The following is an 18,783-nucleotide window of genomic DNA, read 5'->3' as shown; positions in this document are numbered from 1 at the left end:
AACAAGTAGAATGTTAAATACTTAATTCAGTGAATGCAGAATAATGCAGGGGAAGAGAACTAAACAAACAATTTCTAAGGAAGGAAGGCTATTAGCAATGCAGACTGGAGACATTCACTCCTAAGAAGGCTTAATATATTTCATAGTATTCTGATGACTTACATTTTGGGTTGCAGAAAAAAACAACTGTGGAGAAAATAGTTAAGGTCTATATGTTTTCAGACCATTTACAATGTCGTGTGTCCAAGACAGTGTCATTCTTGATACTACCACTAGATGGCACCAAACTAAGACAGTTTGAAATTCTACACTTTTGCTTTAAAGTTTTACTATGTCATTTGACTGGAGACTTGGATGTAACATGCCTAAAACTTTACACCTTACCTTTTTTTGTCCACAGGTGTCTTGCTGAGGGACCCTGCATTGGATGGTGTCCATTAGGACCTAGTGTTTGGGCATGCAAGGGTCTTGTTTTGGATGCTGGTGACTGGGGTTTGTGATCTGTATATTACAGCCAATCCTCAATATCCTGTTACTGTATGGATATTTGTGTACTCCAAGGACACAGTTGTTAAGAGTTTAGTTCAGAGTATTAGCTTGCTTTTTACACAGATGAATATAAAGATTGAACTGTGCATGAACATCCAACTGTCTATTTTTAGTACATGCACAATGTGATTAGAAAAAAATGAATTAAAATATTACTAATGTGGTAGTAGTGGCCTACGCACTAGTAGAACAAGTCGTGCACACACAGAACTAACAACCAGTGAAGTAATGATGATAGCCTAGAGTAGGCTACATATGCAATTCAACAAATTGCGCAGGACAATGATAGATATTTTAAATACAAGGCCAATACAAATATATAGTCTTAACTCAAATCCTTTATGTTTAATCCAGTATAATCTCATTACATTGAGCAGTAGCATTATACAATGATGTGCGTATTTCCATGCATTATGTGCAACATATGGCAGCTTGTATGGGACTTCTGGTGGCATCCTGCAGCTGCAGGGTAGCTGCAGACTGCCACAGATGGAAACTAGGGCACTCAGTGACCACATTGTCCGTTCCATATTATAGTTCGTGTAATAAATGTATCATTGCCATACGCATTTGCAATATAATTATCTCATATAATTAACATTAAAGGGTTTTGTATTTAAAATCCAAGCGTTGTGAGAATACACAACACACTCCGTTGTCTGACAAGCTTTATTCGTTCCTCCAGATGCGTTTGCGCTCTCTGTTTCTAGTCGGACATATAAAGGACGGAAATCAAACAGCCACGTAGTAAAAGGCGCAGCTCGCAAAAAGGTGAGCATTTTTTGTCTTTTGTAACATTAACCGAAATTGTCATTTTATAATTTACACATGGGGTTTGTAACGTACTTGCGCGACAGAAGGCAGTTAGTTGATTTATTTAAATATTGGAGAAATAACTCGTCTAAACTGGCGCTGCCGATTCTAGCTAGCGAGTTAGCTAATTTAACTTGACAGGTCCCTTCGTAAACACAGCTAGCTAGCTGTCTCGCTAGCATCGCAAGCTAGTTTTATCCACTTAAACTACCTATATCTACCTTTAGGTCTATCCTCCTTGTCATAAGCCGGTGGAGTTTCACTAACCCCAGTCATCATATGAGGGCAATATAACCGCCTTTATATTTACGTTCATCAATAACTGTCTGGTTCGTATGTCTTCTGAACTGGTGACTCCGACGAGACAGTGTGACACCGTGCTAAACAGAGGTTCGCAAAGTAAGTTAACGCAGCTACTGTCAGATAGCTAATTTAGCAACACCGCCTTGGAGTCAAATGTTATCATTAATAGCTAAAGTGACAGATAGCATACAATAATTACATAACTTTAAACATGCAGGAGTTTTGAATAATAACGCTGTCATCGCACTTTAAGCTGGCAGCTAACAGCTACATACTTTCTACTCTTACTGAAGACAGCACCGAATGCCAGACTCTTCTTTAAATTCATAAATGCAAACCGGGCCTTGCTTGTCGACAAATGTATATAATTTGTAAGCACGGCTTATATTTTTTCTGAATTGTTTGTGCAAAGCACATGAGAAGCAGCAGCTGCACCTGTCACAATAAAAAGGATATTCTCCACAATCTTAACTAAGTTAAAGTGTGACAGTTGAAAGGCTTGAATTTAATGCCTGTTTGCTGACTTGTCAACAGATTGTACAGATTCCTACAAATATTTAATTAAATATCTTCTAAGTGAACCTTAGCCTATGAAAAGGGAAACGTGAAATGGACATTGTTCTCCTGTCATATTTGTTAACGGAGTTTGTCTTATCTGTTTTACTGAATAAAAGTAAAGGAATTCAATATTAGTTGCTAGTTATTCTGTATTTCACACGACACAATCTACTTAACAACCAAGCCAGCTTGTAGCCCTTATCTCTAGCTTAATTAAAGCAGGTTGTGTTACATAACATCATTTCTGTCTAAAACAGATCACTCCTGAGGAGCTGCAACTTCTTCTGTAATGTATATTGATCTTTGTAATGTGTCATATTCTCCAAACGAGAGCTATAATTATATAGAGTTATAGTCAGATGTTAAACCTAATGTTTTCTCTCTTTAGTGCTGTCTGTGTTCAGAAGTGTTCCTGGACACCAGCTGGCCTGCCTCCTAAGAAGATGATTTTGTGAGAAGTTCTTTCCAAAGGGGAACCAGCAGTATAGTGACTTTTAAGTTTCTTAATGGAAATGGATACTTACCAGTCAGATGCAGCTCAGATGGAGGCCAATGCTTATCAAGAAGCCCATGTTATAAAATCCAAAGAGGCTGTAGTCCATACTGTGGAAGGAGAAACACAATTGAAACAACAAGGGCTGGAGAACACACAAAACACAAAAGGGGGTATTCATAATGGTGAGTACTGATGCTGTCTTGGTAGGTTCCAATTAGGTTTCATTGTATATAAGGGTATGTGCTAAAATTATGTTTTAATGTGACACCACCTCCCTCACTATCACTGAGTGGCAAAACCTATGAAAAGCTCTGAATTGGTGATACTTGGAGAAAAACAAACTAAACTAATGTGTATCTTTAAAAAGCAAAGGCTGGGGTGCCCCGGTAGCTCACCCGGTAGAGCGTGTACCATTAAGGCTGAGTCCTTACCACAGCAGCCAGGGTTCGATTGCTGCATGTCATCCCTGAGGCCTTCTACTGCTCCATGTTACACAGCTCTTTGAACTAATGTGTTAAATAGCTGAACTGAATTCTAATTAGTCGTCACAGTGGTTAAGCTTTAGGAGAGAAAAAAAATAGAACATGAAAAGTACTGAAAATATATTTTTGAGCCTTAAATACTTGTGAAAAGTTGAGGGACATGCAAGAGATGGATTAAAAAAAGGTCAAAATCAATGCAGCAGAAACAGAGAGATCCTGACGGATGCCATCGCTAAGGTTATTTTCTCAGACTTGACAAAGCTCCACCCAGAACCACGAAAGACATGTTTTCACAGGCTGAACAGAACTCCCCATGACTACTATGTTGATTGTGTTAAATTGAGGGTGTTCCCCTTTAAGTAGAATGTGGGTGTCATTTTCAATTGTAGGCAGTTAATTTCAATAGTAATATGAATGGATTTTTGGCGAATATTGTACGATGTTTGAGTTTGTATTTAAAGTCTCTGAAAGCTTGGTTTCACTATTTCTTTTTTTTTATTTATTTATTTTTTTAATTGAAGGAGTAAAACAACATACATTAAAACAATCAAAGATACATTTTACTTCCTTCTATTTCAAATATAACAACAACACCCCCTCCCCACCCACCCAAACCTATACCTTCCCTAGACAGCTTAGCTACAACAAAACAGCATAATGTCTGACATCTTTTCAAGGCATGGACCCATGCATACCACTACATAGTGATGATAATATTATTACAATAATAGTATTGCAGTGTAAATAGATAAAAGAGAAAATAATGATAATATTAATAATTGTTTTAGCCATTCTGTGAGACAAATTACACTGAGGACAAAACATCAAATACAGCATCACAAAAAAAAAGGTAAAGAGAAAGATACATATATGGAGAGTAAAAAAATTAAAACATGTCCACCCATCCCCTTAATGTAAATTTAATCTTCTCTAATTTTAAAAAGGACATAACATCTTCTAGCCAATCTGTCACAGAAGGAGGGGTAGGGGATTTCCAACATAACAAAATTCTTCTGTGGGCCAATAAAGAGGTGTAAGCAATAATGTCCCTCTGGGATGCAGTTAAAGAAATTATCATAGTGTCACTGGGGGTTCCAAAAAATACCTATTGAAGGACAAGGCTGCAATATCACCCCAAGGGCATCACTAATAGTTTTAAACGGTTTCACTATTTCTCTATAACATTAAATATTCATGACTAAATAAGCAACAACCAAAGTTAAAATTTGAGAAAAACATCCTTAGGTATTATTTATTAATTATTTTAACACTAGAAAACTCAATTTATGCTACACAGGACTGTGTGTCAGTGTGGTTTGATCAGATATGTTTGACAGTGGCCTGGCAACATCAACAAACAATCACACAACTGTCATCAGATTTTGATTAAATTGTTGCTAAATTCTGATGCACAGACATATGTGACACCACCTTTTTCAAGCTAAGCCTTCTCCCTTCAAACCAGTGAGAAGAGCATAGACAAAACAGCACAGACAGAACATCTCATATAAATTAACCAAAACTGTTCCAACTTTGGCAGAAAACCCATAGTTTGAATCTGATAGAGAAAATAGGTTTTCAGGGCCTTTAAATACATTTGCCTTGCAAGATGAGCTACACTTAGGCTATTGTAGCTTGACAAAGTTACCCAGCCAGCTTACCAAGTGGAATGACTTTCACTTTGCAGTGTAGTTCACAAGAACTTATCATGACTAATTGTCACATTCCTCAGGGCTTCTCTTCCCCCTTTTCCCTTTCAGGTCCTGTCAGTTCAGATGTGATGCCAAATGGAGATGGACTGGCAGAGGGCTTCGGTGCTGCAGGGGACACCCATATAAATGGGTCCCTGCCTCCGACAGCCCCTCCCCAGAGCACCAGTTCCCCTGTCAACTCCCAGACCCAAGAGCCCTCCCCAGGTGTGGCTGCTTATCCACCCATGATGCTAGAGAAGTCTGAGGGGGCTAGTGCTGTGGTCACGGTTCACAAGGGTGACTCATTACAGTCACTCAGACTCAGTATGCCTATGCAGGAGACTGAATTGTGTAAGCATAAACGTATGTGGAGTGAATGCCCCCTCTATACCCCCCCTGTATTTTAACCTCATTTTGCTGTTGGGTGTTTTGCATTTTTGGCTCACGTACACATCCTTTTTTAACTCCCTTGTCTGTGTATAATCTGAACAGAAGGATTCAGTGGGAAATTACCTTTAGTTTGAGTCTACCCCCTTTCTGCAACTCATATTGGCATTTGATTGCTTGATTAGAATTTGGTGTGGGTGCTTCATTTGGAACGCTGTTTGGACTAATGGCTGCGTTTTGGAACTAATCCCTCTAGTATGTTATCTTTTTGGCAGTATTTTATACTCAGGCACAGTTGCCTTGTTCACAATTATGAAATGTAATATTCTCAGGCTTGGCACAAACTGTGATGATTTTGTTTAGCTTCACATTATAACTCCCACACAAGAATATCTTTTGATGGCACTTAAACATGACTGATCCAATGTACATCTGTTTGATGCATTTAGAGAAGTCTTCATTTCACTAAGTAAAAAAATTTTTATATGTGCATAAACTGACCAAGCAAATGGAGACAGTGATATAGCGTGGGGCACCCTTTAAATATATGGGTGTAACATTTACTGTAACACCCATACTGCCGCCTGCTCTAAAAATCTGCCGTAGCTGTCAGATAAATGGAGAATGTTGCAGTGCATTTTGTGACTTACTGGTCACTGCGGCTAGTACCCAAAAAATGTTTCCTGCCCAGCAATTAACATAAGAAACTCCAATTTGAATATTTTGTTTACTGTTGCTGTTTGAGAACAGGATTTCAGGCAGCTTTATTCTTGTCCATATGCAACCAACATAATACAAGCATTTACATTGAATCAGTGATGCAACAAACATCTCATTGCTAGGATTCAACTTTTACAGTCTATATAAAACCAGGTCTTGTGTAAATAAAGTGTGGTGTTGTTCACGCTTCGCTTTTTGGCCTAACATACTTTTCCTTTAGCCAACCAGAAGCCATCATTTGAGATGGAGAATGAGGAGAAGATTCGCCTGGAGGCTCGCCGGCGTCTGGAGGAGCAACTCAAGCAGTACAGAGTACAGAGACATAAGGTGAGGGTGAGTGAATGGAAAAGCTGTCAAGTTATGGACAGCAATAATTCTTTTTAACTCTTTTGGCCTCAGTGGTCCTCATGTTTCCTCAAACAGCTTCAGCATTATTTGAACGTGCCATTTCTCCATGAGACAACTATCTATTTTGATGCTTTGTGCTTGTGGAAAGACTTACACTCAGCTGACGTTGGCTGCTAAACATGCTATTTTCTTGGAAAATGTAAACTGGAAGATAAACAGTTTAACAGGTATAGAGGGCACAGCTTTTCAATTAGGAGAAATGTTCAGCATTGGTGCAGGTTTGGCTCCAGAGTGCCCTATATTTGTGTATTTGTTCTTTAGAGTTTCTGTCAACGTTATTGCTAATTTAATACATTACACTGTGTGTTTCAAGTTGAGCAACCTTGTGACAGATTATGTCAGGATGGCAGTACAATGGTTAATTTCTTTCAATCTGGTTCTAGTCTCACCGCACCACACCCAAGAACAGGCCATTCAGCACCCTGGATCCAGAGCTCATGCTGCATCCTGAGGCTCTGCCCAGGGCCAACACTCTTGCCATGACCAAGGAGTATTCCTTCCTGAGGACCAGTGTCCCCCGTGGTCCCAAACTAGGTAGCTTGGGAATTCCCCCTTCCAAGGAGAGAAAGTCCAGATCACCCCGCCCAAACAAAATCCACTCCTTGGCTGACTACAAGTCTCCTGAGAATGATGGTGGGGGAGGAGGTGGGATAAGAGCAGCAGACAACACCATGAGCTCCCTGCAGTCCACCATTAGCTCAGTGTCCACTTTGTCTGAAGTCAGTGTGATGTCGGAGGGCAGCACCTGTGAGTCAGAGGCACTGCCTAGTGCTTCGCTACAAGTCGGGGACAATGTCTCAGAAATTGATGGCAGTGAATCAGGAACAAGGCCAGGGAACGACGGCAACGACAGCGACAGCTCGTCTTACAGCAGTGTGTCTACCAGGGGGACATACGGTATGCTCTCCGCAGCAGTGGAGAGGCAGGAGGGGCCCTACACAGTGGAGGGGAGGGAGATTGCCCCAGAGGCCATGGGTCAGTTCCCCTCCCTGCAGGAGGTGCTGCAGGCAGCCAGTGAAGAGCAGCACCTGCTGGAGTTGGAGCAGGAGAGAGAAGGGACAGCGGAGCCTCGCAGCCGCAGGGACAGTTTCTCCAGCAGGTATTTGTCAACATCATATAGGAAAGGAATAAAATAACAACTACAATTGACAAATCTAGGCATTAATGTTGTGTTTACTGCCAAATTAAGCCAATATTATATTGAAATAGTGCTTGGTGAGAACTGCAATTCCTCATACTGAAGGAGCTGGAACTTGGAACTGTAAATAAATTATGTAAATTTTTAGAATTTTCTGTCAATCAACTAATTGGCTAATCATTTGAGCACTAATGTTGTTTACATTTGTTTCAGTGTTTCTTTGGAGAGTTCAGTGATGGGCCAAGATGAAATGTTGCAGGTGTTGAAAGAGAAAATGAGACTTGAGGGTCAACTGGAATCTTTGTCATCTGAGGCCAATCAGGTAAAATAACATATTGCACAAATCACCCATCCATACACATTCTGTACAGGAGTGGACAAAATAACATGGAAACCGTGAAAATCATCCAATACAGTACCAATACACACTACACCCTTAAAAATGAGCATAGAGTTGAATCAACACGTCTTTCACAGTATCATAAAATATTAGTTGTAAAGGCTTCTCTTGACCATTTGATTGTATTATATTGATAGATGTTCCCGTTATTTTGTACACCTGTTCTACATTAGACCTTCTTATGACTCATAAAAATGATACAAGTCTTTAATTGTAATCATTAATTATAATGGTGTGTATCTGTCCTTTTACATGATTTAATATACAGTATATATCTGGTGGTTGCTGGTGAATTGTGCTACTTTTATTAGCCATTATTAAGCTTGTACGTCATGCTTTTAACATCCAAATAGTCTTCTGTGTAAATGCCAGGATAATGGCGCAAAGATTTTCAACTTCAAATCCTGTTTCTTGGTAAATTAACCCAAGGACATGTACACAAACACATGAACTAACTAGAAATACTACTATTCTATATTCGCAAATGTGTTTTTGTTCATCTGATGAATAAGTGAAGGCTTACTGTTTTAGAGCCAGTGTATTGTTTGTATCTAGTATCTGTTTTTTCATTCACTGAAGTCTCTTACTTTAGTATGCTAACAGAGCTAGGTGTGCATAAATATGGTTAATTACAAATCAGTTTACACTTTAATATGTTGTGTACCATGTTCAACTCTGGCTGTAAATGTCAGTACTGATACTGTTAATAAATGCCAGGTCATGTTTCACAGCATCCAAAAAGATTACATTTAGCTTAATGGTCGTTAACTTACCTGGGCAGGCCACCCAGATGACACTATGTTGGAAACACCAAGAATAATTGGGCACAAGTGCTGACCACACTGTCCTGTCCTCCAGGCTCTCAAGGAGAAGACAGAGCTTCAGGCCCAGCTCGCTACGGTGAACGCTCAGCTGCAGGCCAAGAAGGAAGAGGCTCAGTTCAGCCAGGAGAAGCAGAGCGCCCTCAACACGGAGGTTGGCACACTGCGTCAGAACTGCAGCCAGCTAGAGAAGGCCATGGTGGAGCTCCAGGGCAGTCTGGAGAGCAAGAATGCTGGTCTGGCTTCTCTAAGCAATGACTTGAAGGTGGCTGAAGACCAATACAACAGGCTCATGGGGAAGGTGGAGGAGATGCAAAACACTGTAGCCTTGAGAGACAATACAGGTGAGTGATGGAGACAAGAAAGCTTAGCTGAGCTAATAAACAGTCAACATCTCTAATTGTGCTTTAAGTTAATGAACCACCCAATATGGTGTTGGAGAACACCCTGACTACTTGTTTGCATATCCACTCATGATCAAATGAGATGTTTTGCTCTCATGCTTTTGCAGTTCAGGAGTTGCGTCAGCAGATGGGTGGTCTTCAGAGCCAGCTTCACCAGGTCCAACTGGAACGCAGCACCCTGCAGAGCCGAATGAAGACCTCCCAGGCTGAAATTGACTCACTCCAGCAGGTCAGACAGTGGTACCAGCAGCAGCTAGCAATGGCCCAGGAGGCAAGAGTAAGACTGCAAAGCGAAATGGCCAACATGCAGGTAAGGTTGATGCTAATGTGGTTGGTTTTTCCTCAAGGTTTGACATTTGTCAGACAAGAGTTGACACGACACTTCTGTTGTTCTTTTTTTTTTTTTCTTTCCCAGGCTGGACAGATGACTCAGATTGGTGTTGTGGAACATCTGAAGCTGGAGAATGTGACTCTGTCCCACCAACTCACTGAGACCCAACATCGCTCCATCAAAGAGAAAGAGCGTATTGCTGTTCAGCTGCAGAGCATTGAGGTATACTTTCCAACATCCCTTTCTGAATATGCCTTCATCAGATTTGTTAAGTCTATATATCCACCTAGAAAACAACCCATACCTGAAGGTTATTATTTAGTCCAGGACCTTAGATAAAAGCAGGTGTTTCTAAATTACCAGGACTAAAATTTTGTATTATTAGGTATCAGTTCTTTCAACTGTTGGATAATATTTTTTTAAATCAATCTGGCATATTGTGTTAAATCTTTTACTGTCTGTGACTTAGACCGACATGCTGACCCAGGAAGCTGCCTACAAGCAGATCCAGGATGCAAAGACCATGGTAGAAGATGATCTGCAGCACAAACTGGAGGAGTTTGAGGATGAGCGAGAACGCTTAATGAAACTGGCCAACACAGCCAGCACCCTGGAAAGGGAACTAGAGCAGGTAGTCCTACCAAATGTAACAGTAATTTGTTTTCTACCTTGTATGGGCAGTACAATTCTTATTGTATTCTGCTTTAAACTGCCTTTCGCGCTCTGTCCCTCTTAGATGAAGTTGACCCTTTCTCAGAAGGATGTGCAGCTGCAGTCACTCCAGAAAGAGCATCTGGAGCTGATGCACCAGCTGACCACCACTCAGGAGAACCTGCACACCAAAGAGCAGTCCATCAACCAGCTAGAGGCCCGCTACCTGGAGCTGGAGGCCCAGCTGGCCGAGCTGCAGACAGAGAGCAGCGCCAAGGACGACAACATCCAGTACCTCCAGAATGAGAAGATTGTCCTGGAGGTAGCGCTACAGGCAGCCCGGGCCGACAAGAGCCAACTTGATGAGAGTGCTGAACGGCTTGGAGAGGATGTTCTGGTAGCTTCAGATGTCTTGGATCAGCTGAGACAGGAAGTCCAGGTCAAAGCCAATCAGGTATGAGACAGGTGGGAGATGAAAAAATTAAAACAGCAATGAAACAAAAGATAATGGCATGGAAAAATAATTGCAAGCGTGATTAAAACCATTAAACAACAAATATTGATATTCCCTTTTGGGCATCATTATATTCCCATCTACTTCTCTAGTGACACTTTGAGTTGGATATGTTACGGTTAAATTACTTTCTCAGCCATGGCGAGCAGCAATTCTTTTGGCTATGAAGCATTGTAGGAATTGTGGAGCTGCTAGTGACTCAGAAGCCCTGTTTTTGTACCCCTTTGATGAAGGTGTGTGTTTTCCATTTCTGCAGTGACCCATTTGTACAGAAATTCAAGAATTAAACAGAATTCAAGTGGCATTTTGCATCTTTTTTTTTCTTTTCTTTTTGGGGTTATCACTCCACCACCATGTAGTGAATAATGAATGGCATTTGCTTTGTTACAGATTCAAACTCTTCAGCAGGAAAATAGTTCCCTGAAGAAACAAGCTCAGAAACTGAAGGAGCAGTTCCAACAACAAAAGGTAAGCCATCTTCCTTGCTCTTACGTGAGATCATGTACAGCTCTCTCTTACTGGGTAAGGTTAGTAGAAGCCAGGGAGAAGTGTAGACAGTGTAGACTTTATGTACATTTATAAATCACTTCTCAGGAATCTCCCAGCTGGCTTAGGCTGAAGCTGTCGTGGGAGGATGTATTGTAGATCTAGATGGCTGTCATCTCAGAAGAGTTCTGGTTGACACGCCTCAGTGGATTGAGCAGTGGTGGATGCGGCTCATTTTGCATTGACAGGCTGTCATAAAGAGGGTGGAGTTTCTTGACAGATTGACAGAAATGTGAATTGTATTCAATTTATTTCAAGACTTGAGTTTTTGTACACCCTTCAGACTCATCTTGGGCCATCAAATTGTATTGGGGCTGCTTTCAGCAGTCTATGAAAAGCAAACTAGTTTACCTCTGTTGGAAAAGGAGAAACATTTGGCTGCATTATCAACAAACTAATATGTCTCTTCACTGCATCTAAAGTAACTGGGAAACGAGTAAGATGAGGTATTTACTGTTCTATTTGAAGATGCTATGTCAATTTTTGGTTCGTAGAACAGTTAGAAAATTTAATCTGCTCAATTTGTGCTCAAATGCATGTTCTTTAATTTTTTTTATCATGTTATGTTTCTTTGTTCCTACATAATACAGCTGCACATGGCTCACTTGTACAGCTGTGCCTATAATAAAATGTGTACAACTCTGTATGTATAGACCTTCTTTTTTCAGTTTCCCATAAGCGAATGAAATGTATCTCACTCAAATCTAGAGATGGTGCAGTGTGGGATTCAACTCTTGTTGCAGCCCTCCTTCACTGTATCTCCAGAATGTCATGAACAATCTTTTGCCTACTGTCTCAGTCAAGACAAATATGAGCAAGACTACTTATACACCTTAAAACTTTACAGGTGATGGTTGAAGCCTACCGTCGGGACGCTGGCTCCAAAGACCAGTTGATCAGTGAGCTCAAGTCCACCAAAAAGCGTCTGTTGGCCGAGGTGGAGGACCTGAAGCAGGAGCTGCTGGGCGTTCAGGGGGAGAAGCAGAAGGCAGAGCTGGAGCAGGCCCGGCTGCAGAAGGAGGTGGTGAGAGTCCAGGAGCAGATGAGCAACATGGAGGCCCATCTGCAAGCCATTCAGACAGAAAGGGATCAGCTAGAAACCCAGGTCCAGGTAATTATAAATATTAACATTTTTTTCAAATTTCTTATCATATTTACTTCACAAAGTACTTTAATAATAAAAGTAAAGTAAATGTTGACTTTTTGGATGCTGTTGGCAGCAATTTTTGTGTGAATCCTGTTGTAATATGAAGTATTCAATATTTCTCCCACTTCAGTCTCTACAGTTTGACCAGAGCCAGCTAGCAGCAGTGACTGAAGAGAACGAAGGGCTGAGAAAACAGGTGGAGCAAATGGAGGGAGAAGCCAAAAAGTGAGTCATGTGCTGCATAGAGATTTGGGGAGCTTGATTCCCACATTAATGACTTGGACCATGATGCATATCTCTGTTGTCAAGTGCTATTTATAAATACAAATAGAGGGCATTGCTTATACAATTCCTGATCTCCACATAGATAAATGAGTCAGTCCGTGTGGTTTGAAAAGTACATCCATCCACATCATTACACACTGTGTGTTATCTTCATCTGTAAATTTAATGTGCACACCTGCATGTTGTGTTCATAAGTATGTATGGTCTGTTGTCAAAACAGCCTGATTTCTTCATGGACATTTTTTACTTAATTTCTTATATGCATCAAATAGGGCAATCACAGAGCAGAAGGTGCGCGTGAAGCGGCTGGGGACAGATTTGACCAGTGCTCAGAAGGAGATGAAGGCCAAACACAAGGCCTATGAGAACGCTGTGGGCATCCTAAGCAGGAGGCTCCAAGAGACACTGACTGACAAAGAGACAGCTGAGGCAGAGTTGGTCAAACTCAAGGCCCAGGTGTCGGATGGAGGAAACAGCCAGGCCTTACAGGTACTGTCGGAGTTTCAGGTAGTTAGCATAAGGAAAAGCATTATTGTGAGAAAAGTCTCAGCAATGCCTTATACAGTGTGTGGGCTCTCATCCAGTTACAGTTCTTAGCAATTGAAAATAGGGTACAGTATGTGTGTGACTATCTTTATGAACTCTACAACATCAGGAGGCTGAAGGTAGAAGGGATACAAGGTTTATAATACCTGTTTTTCTGGCACTGAATAAATTCAAGAGATGTTTATCTTGCCACTGTCAAGTAAAACTGAAGAATAAGTCATAGGTAGCATTCTTAATTAAAATGGAGTACTTGAATGCAGTTAGCTTATTGTACTGTAAGTGCTTCCCCATAGTCTGAATGAGAAATACCGTTAGAGTTAAAAAGCTATGTCTTTTATTGCTTTTGTCCACAGAAACAAGTACACCATTTTAAAAACATTGATTAACTTCAGTCTGCCCCCATATTTCTTTATCACATTTCATTGTGAATAATCCTGGATTATTACTGAAGTAGAACTGATTAACTGAAACGTATTGAAATACAGTGTGGTTTTATTTGTCATCCAGGAGAAGATTAAGGCTTTGCAGGCTGAGCTGCAGGCTGTCACCAACAGCAAGACTATGCTAGAGAAGGAGCTGCATGAAGTGATCACCCTCACCTCCACAGAGCTGGAGGAGTACCAGGAGAAGGTCATGGAGCTTGAGGATGAGGTGAACAATGATCATTTTGTGTCAACTTGTGTTAATATATTCAGGTTTTTCAACAGAACTTCTCTAATGAGAAATTATTTTTTTCCTGTATTTTTTTCATTTTACGATACTGATCACAACCCTATATGAGCAGTATGTTTCTGAAATCACTCAGCTCATGTATTATTCATGTTATTTTGTATTAATGACATGAATTGATTTCACAGCTTCAAGAGTCACGATGCTTCAAGAAGCGGATTCGAAAGTTAGAAGATGCCAACAAGAAGCTAGCACTTGAGCTGGAACATGAAAAGGGGAAATTGGCTGGATTGGCACAGTCCCACAATACACTGCGGGAGCATTCCAACATATTGGAATCTGCCTTAGCTAAGAGAGAGGCAGATCTTGTCCAGCTCAACTTACAGGTGAAAAATTAGTTTGCATGTTATAATGTTATATTTTTTGATTACCCCTGTGTTGTAAAGTGTTGTTACCTGTATGCCAAAATAGAAACATTTGGTTGAGAAATTATGCACTTTTAATTTTTTTTATTTTTTTTTAACAAAACATTGTTTTCCCATTCATCCTTTTTCAGGTTCAAGCAGTTCTGAAGCGTAAAGAGGAGGAGGACCAGCAAATGAAGCAGGTGGTACAAACTCTACAGCTTGCCTTGGAAAAAGAGAAAACCAAAGTGAACGACCTGAAAGAACAGGTAGGAGCTCTAAGCTGTACATCAGGATGCAGTATATTCTCCTTTTTTATAAATAATTTTCATTTTGCCTTTCAAATGATTCCAAAGAGTCTGCAAATATATTTTAATATTTATTTTGAGATATTTTGCTCGGCACATGGCACAATGAGAAGCCTTTTGAAAATCTAAAAGTTAGAAAGCTGAATTGCTACATGCATCGATAGTAAGTCCAGTAGCTTTTGTCTTTTTGTCACCAGTCTTTGATCTGGAGCATTTGGGGTCTTTCAGATTGTAATGATGTGATGTGTCCTTCAGGTGGCAGCAGCAAAGGCTGAAGCAGCCCACAATAGACGACACTACAGGGCAGCCATGCTGGAGCTGTCAGAGATCAAGAAGGACCTGCAGTCCAAAGAGGACCTGGTCAAAGCTCTGCAGAGTGAATCCAACAAACTACAGTACGTGCATTTGCCTGATTTAAAGAGTACAGTGACTTTTGACAACTTACTTTTTTAATCTAATACTGTGTTGCAAAATTTGTAGTAGTTGTACATCTTACCACTGATTTATCATTGAATATGTCATACACTGCAGGGCTCAGGATGAGCAGCATGCTCAGGAGGTTTCCAGGTTCCAAGAGGAGCTGGCTGAGGCCCATTCACAGCTCCAGATCCTCCAGAAACAACTGGACGAGGAACTGTCCAAGCAGCCCCTCACTAACCAAGAGGTGAGGATTCTAGACGAGGGTTCGACTGAAATATTTAGATGATGATGACCTTTATCCATCCACCTCTGATATGATAGACACGATTCAATTTGTTTGATTATATTGATTTAAAAAAATATATATAATGAATAGCCTGAATTAATTATAATACAACATTTTGACCATGTACTCTTTTATCACTGCCCTGGGTAAAAGCGTTTTAGGGTTACAGTTCTCTGAAATCTGTTTCAGCCTTAGTTTCACCCATCACTTGTTGTTATTGGAGAACGACTCTGTGATACTGATGTCTAACACTGACTGCTCATTCAGGTTGAGGACCTGAAGTGGGAGGTGGAGCAGAGGCAGATGGAGATTGAGGCTCAGAAACAGCAGCTGGAGATGATGGAGCAGTGTCACCACAGGGAGCTGGACAACCTACAGAGAGCTCTGCAGGCAAGTATTCACTTGATTGTTAAATATGGACACCGTAGTAAACAGTTAGTGTCTAGAGGGAAACGAAGGATGAAGTGAGCACTGTACAGTTATTTATATTGTTACTGCCACCTTCCCCTTTTCAAAATGGTTAATAACTAACAAAGATTACTCTGTCTCAGAACATCAAGGTGGAGCTGGAGTCGGTGCAGGAGGAGATGAGCGGCACCAGGAAGGACAAGTTTATGCTGCAGGCCAAAGTGGGTGAGCTGAGGAACAGCATGAAGACGGTCTTGCTGCAGAACCAGCAACTCAAACAGGACCTCAAACAGAGCCGTCTAAGGAAAGTAAGGCACCTTATTTATCTCTGTGAAAAGTTGTTGAATCCTGTGGTAGTTTTAGTGTTTTTTCACAAGATTTCCAGCCACACTGCCTTTAAATTTTGGGGAAACCACTACATATTCGTACTAATTTAAATGGTATTTGCATTTGCTCATCTGCCATCATTTGCACCAATATATCCAATGAGCCAGTATTGGCCTATAACCTTGGCTTACTCATACTGGTCAGGCTCTAGTGTTAAGTCGCTCTTTAATTGTCTTGGGATTAAGGCTTTCAGATACTTAGACTACTTAACATCAGCAAAAAATATCAGCTATCATCTGACAAAATTGTCCATATTTTTTGCATTTCCCATGGACAGCAGTGAATACTGGCTATGTTTTTTTATGGGTGTACCCATTCATTTCTATGAGTAATGCTTATAATGCCCCCACCCTCTCTTAAGAAAGATTTAAAGGCCAATGTAGCAAGTATAATGTAAATATGAAATGCCTGCTGAAAATAAATGACTAAATACATCCCTGACATGATGGTTTTGTTGGAGAAGCAGCGCATGGAGCTGAAGAGTGAGGGGAACCCATCCAACCCAGTGACGCCAGTTAAGATCCCAGACTGCCCAGTGCCTGCCTCCCTATTGGATGAGTTGCTGAAACCATCAACTTCTGTCAACAAGGAGCCCCTCAACAACCTGCACAACTGTCTACGGCAGCTCAAGTGAGCCTCTTGGTCTAACCAAATGACTTGGTTAACATTATTGACATACTTACATGAAGCTTTTTGTTGTGTCATGCTGAGCAGCAGCTATCCAAATGCCAGAATACATGTCATGTTTTTTTTTTATTTTTCTCAGGGAGGAGATGGACAGCCTCCAAAGGCAGATGGAGGAACACACAGTAACAGTACATGAGTCAATGAGCTCATGGACAAACACAGAGGAGGAACTGGCTCAACTGGGGCTTCAAAACAACATCTCCAAATCATCAACGTCGCTAAACAACATGGTGGTCGAAAATAACAATGAAGCAGAACAGCAGCAATCATAACAGAAGAACTTTTCTCAGGCCAACAGAGGGAGAGTGGAGTTTTATCCACAAAGGCACTTTTTAGCCCCTTATTCCCTTTCTCTTTTCTTAACAATTGCTGCCAACATTTGGCATTCTCCCTTCAGCACAGAAGTGCTTTCGCAGAGTAATACCGATATTACATGGTATTAATGTATACCATAGCTTTATTCTTTCCTCTTTATTTGACAGTTGTTTATATTTTTGTTATGCTATTGTCACATTTATTTATTTAGAGTTAAGGAATTACAACTTATCTGACAGCCTCTCTAAGAGGATCCCCTATCTTCAGTTTTGATATCATAGTTACAAATATGGTCTAGTTGTTTAACTGATCTGTTGGGCCATTTTCCCCTACTGAGTCAGCACTAAAAGGTATTTAGTCATTGTCCTCCTCGTTATATGAAATCAGTGGCTTTGATGCTGCTTAATGATGGTTGACATTATTTCAAAAAGTGTTTTTGGTGACAGAAACAAACCACAGGTCTGCACAGTCTGGCTATGAACTGTTCATCCATTTCTTTGTGCCTGTGTACGAGTGAAGTTGCTCATCTATGATTTAAATGACGTGGTTACACATCCACATGGTTTCTAAGCTCCTCCTTCCTTTTCATGAAGTTAAAAGTCATGCACAGTTCTGGTCAGTTTTTTTTCTATCGCCTCTTGTTAAAATGCAGTGTTTCTTACATTTGTTATAACCATATCACCTTGGGTTCTTAACCTCTAAAAACGTTAACGTCAGTTATGTATGGACGTGTTCTGTCTAACATGGACTGCAGTAATTCATACGCAAAAAAGCCTTAAGCAATCTTTAATATGCTGTAAAGGACTAAGTTGATTTAAATGAGCGTAGTTCTGCTTAGGGTGTACGCAAGATGTAATGTGTTATATTGTACATGCAAATCCTTACTGAAGAATGGTTTATTGTAAAATAAGGGGGTCATATCAACTGACATTGCACACTAGATGATCAAAGCTTAACTGACTAAGAAAGAAAGTTGTAGGGTGAAGCAGAAATATTACTATTTCTAGCAGCAGGTGCAATCAGATATGTTCATTTTCTGTTACATTTGGTACATACTGTATTTATAAGAAATGATTACCCCTGAATTGGATGTTATACTTGTTTTAGGGCTGTTTCATGGGTAAGGGGATAAGTTAATTGTTTCCAGAGGTTAATATATAAATACACTTCCTTTTTTGTATGGTTGTAAAGTCATCATAATTGTTTAATAGTGCAATGAAGATGAAATGCAAACTGTAAATCAAAGCTGCACTAAAATTTCAGTGTAGAGGGGTCATTGGATGGTAAATTAGCTTTCTGCAAGCAATTTTGCTGTAGCTGCTGGGTTGGTGCTCATTCACACACTATAAAACTGTTTTTGAACCATTGTATGCTTATGAGTTTCCAAAGGGACAATACATATTTTCAGAATGCTTACTGAGGCAAATAACAACAAATATATTGATATACTCTGTTCTGGAAAAAAAATTGAACTGTATCTTCCAAACTACCTTTCACTGTAACGTTAGGTAATATGTATTAACATTTGCTAGGGCACCTGCGCTGTCTGCATAAACATTGCTGTATCTGCTTTTGTTTCTTCAAAGATTGGAATTGAGTCATTCCTGTTTTAACATTTATGTTGGGAGATGTGATTGTATTTATCATAAAACTGCACTATTCATCGGTCATTACAGTTTGTGCTCATTCAGTGCATGTTGTCTACAACT

General features: G+C 40.3%; 1 protein-coding gene across 10 annotated transcripts; it reads left to right on the top strand.

Moving 5' to 3' along the window:
• The first annotated feature begins 1,217 nt into the window (after positions 1 to 1,217).
• On the top strand, positions 1,218 to 18,744 carry golga3 (golgin A3). 10 transcript variants are annotated; one of them, XM_044196646.1, is made up of 24 exons: positions 1,218 to 1,320; positions 2,612 to 2,901; positions 4,962 to 5,243; positions 6,220 to 6,332; positions 6,791 to 7,506; positions 7,759 to 7,867; positions 8,804 to 9,110; positions 9,278 to 9,480; positions 9,586 to 9,723; positions 9,971 to 10,132; positions 10,238 to 10,606; positions 11,057 to 11,134; positions 12,060 to 12,323; positions 12,490 to 12,584; positions 12,917 to 13,133; positions 13,698 to 13,841; positions 14,048 to 14,245; positions 14,416 to 14,532; positions 14,827 to 14,966; positions 15,103 to 15,235; positions 15,545 to 15,667; positions 15,829 to 15,993; positions 16,536 to 16,702; positions 16,839 to 18,744. In XM_044196646.1, exons 2-24 carry the CDS (start codon positions 2,730 to 2,732, stop codon positions 17,029 to 17,031), a joined length of 4,605 nt encoding a protein of 1,534 aa, XP_044052581.1. In that variant the 5' UTR covers positions 1,218 to 1,320; positions 2,612 to 2,729; the 3' UTR covers positions 17,032 to 18,744. The 10 variants fall into 10 exon arrangements, with proteins under 10 accessions (XP_044052581.1, XP_044052579.1, XP_044052574.1 ...); XM_044196644.1 differs by having other exon boundaries at positions 4,962 to 5,255; positions 16,539 to 16,702; XM_044196639.1 differs by having other exon boundaries at positions 4,962 to 5,255.
• Positions 18,745 to 18,783: the final 39 nt, after the last annotated feature.

This window comes from Siniperca chuatsi, linkage group LG5 (assembly GCF_020085105.1).
Source record: "Siniperca chuatsi isolate FFG_IHB_CAS linkage group LG5, ASM2008510v1, whole genome shotgun sequence".
NCBI classification, from domain to species: domain Eukaryota; kingdom Metazoa; phylum Chordata; class Actinopteri; order Centrarchiformes; family Sinipercidae; genus Siniperca; species Siniperca chuatsi.
The sequence above is the reverse complement of the archived record's forward strand: the minus strand, read 5'-3'. Positions and strand labels throughout refer to the sequence as shown.

What these genes read in the sequence shown, in the direction of transcription:
- golga3 (XM_044196639.1), top strand. Translation starts at nt 2,730, where the DNA reads ATGGAAATGGATACTTACCAGTCAGATGCAGCTCAGATGGAGGCCAAT. An exon ending in AGCCTTGAGAGACAATACAG is followed by an intron (nt 9,111 to 9,277) that starts GTGAGTGATGGA and finishes ATGCTTTTGCAG; the next exon opens with TTCAGGAGTTGCGTCAGCAG. An exon ending in TGAACGACCTGAAAGAACAG is followed by an intron (nt 14,533 to 14,826) that starts GTAGGAGCTCTA and finishes TGTGTCCTTCAG; the next exon opens with GTGGCAGCAGCAAAGGCTGA.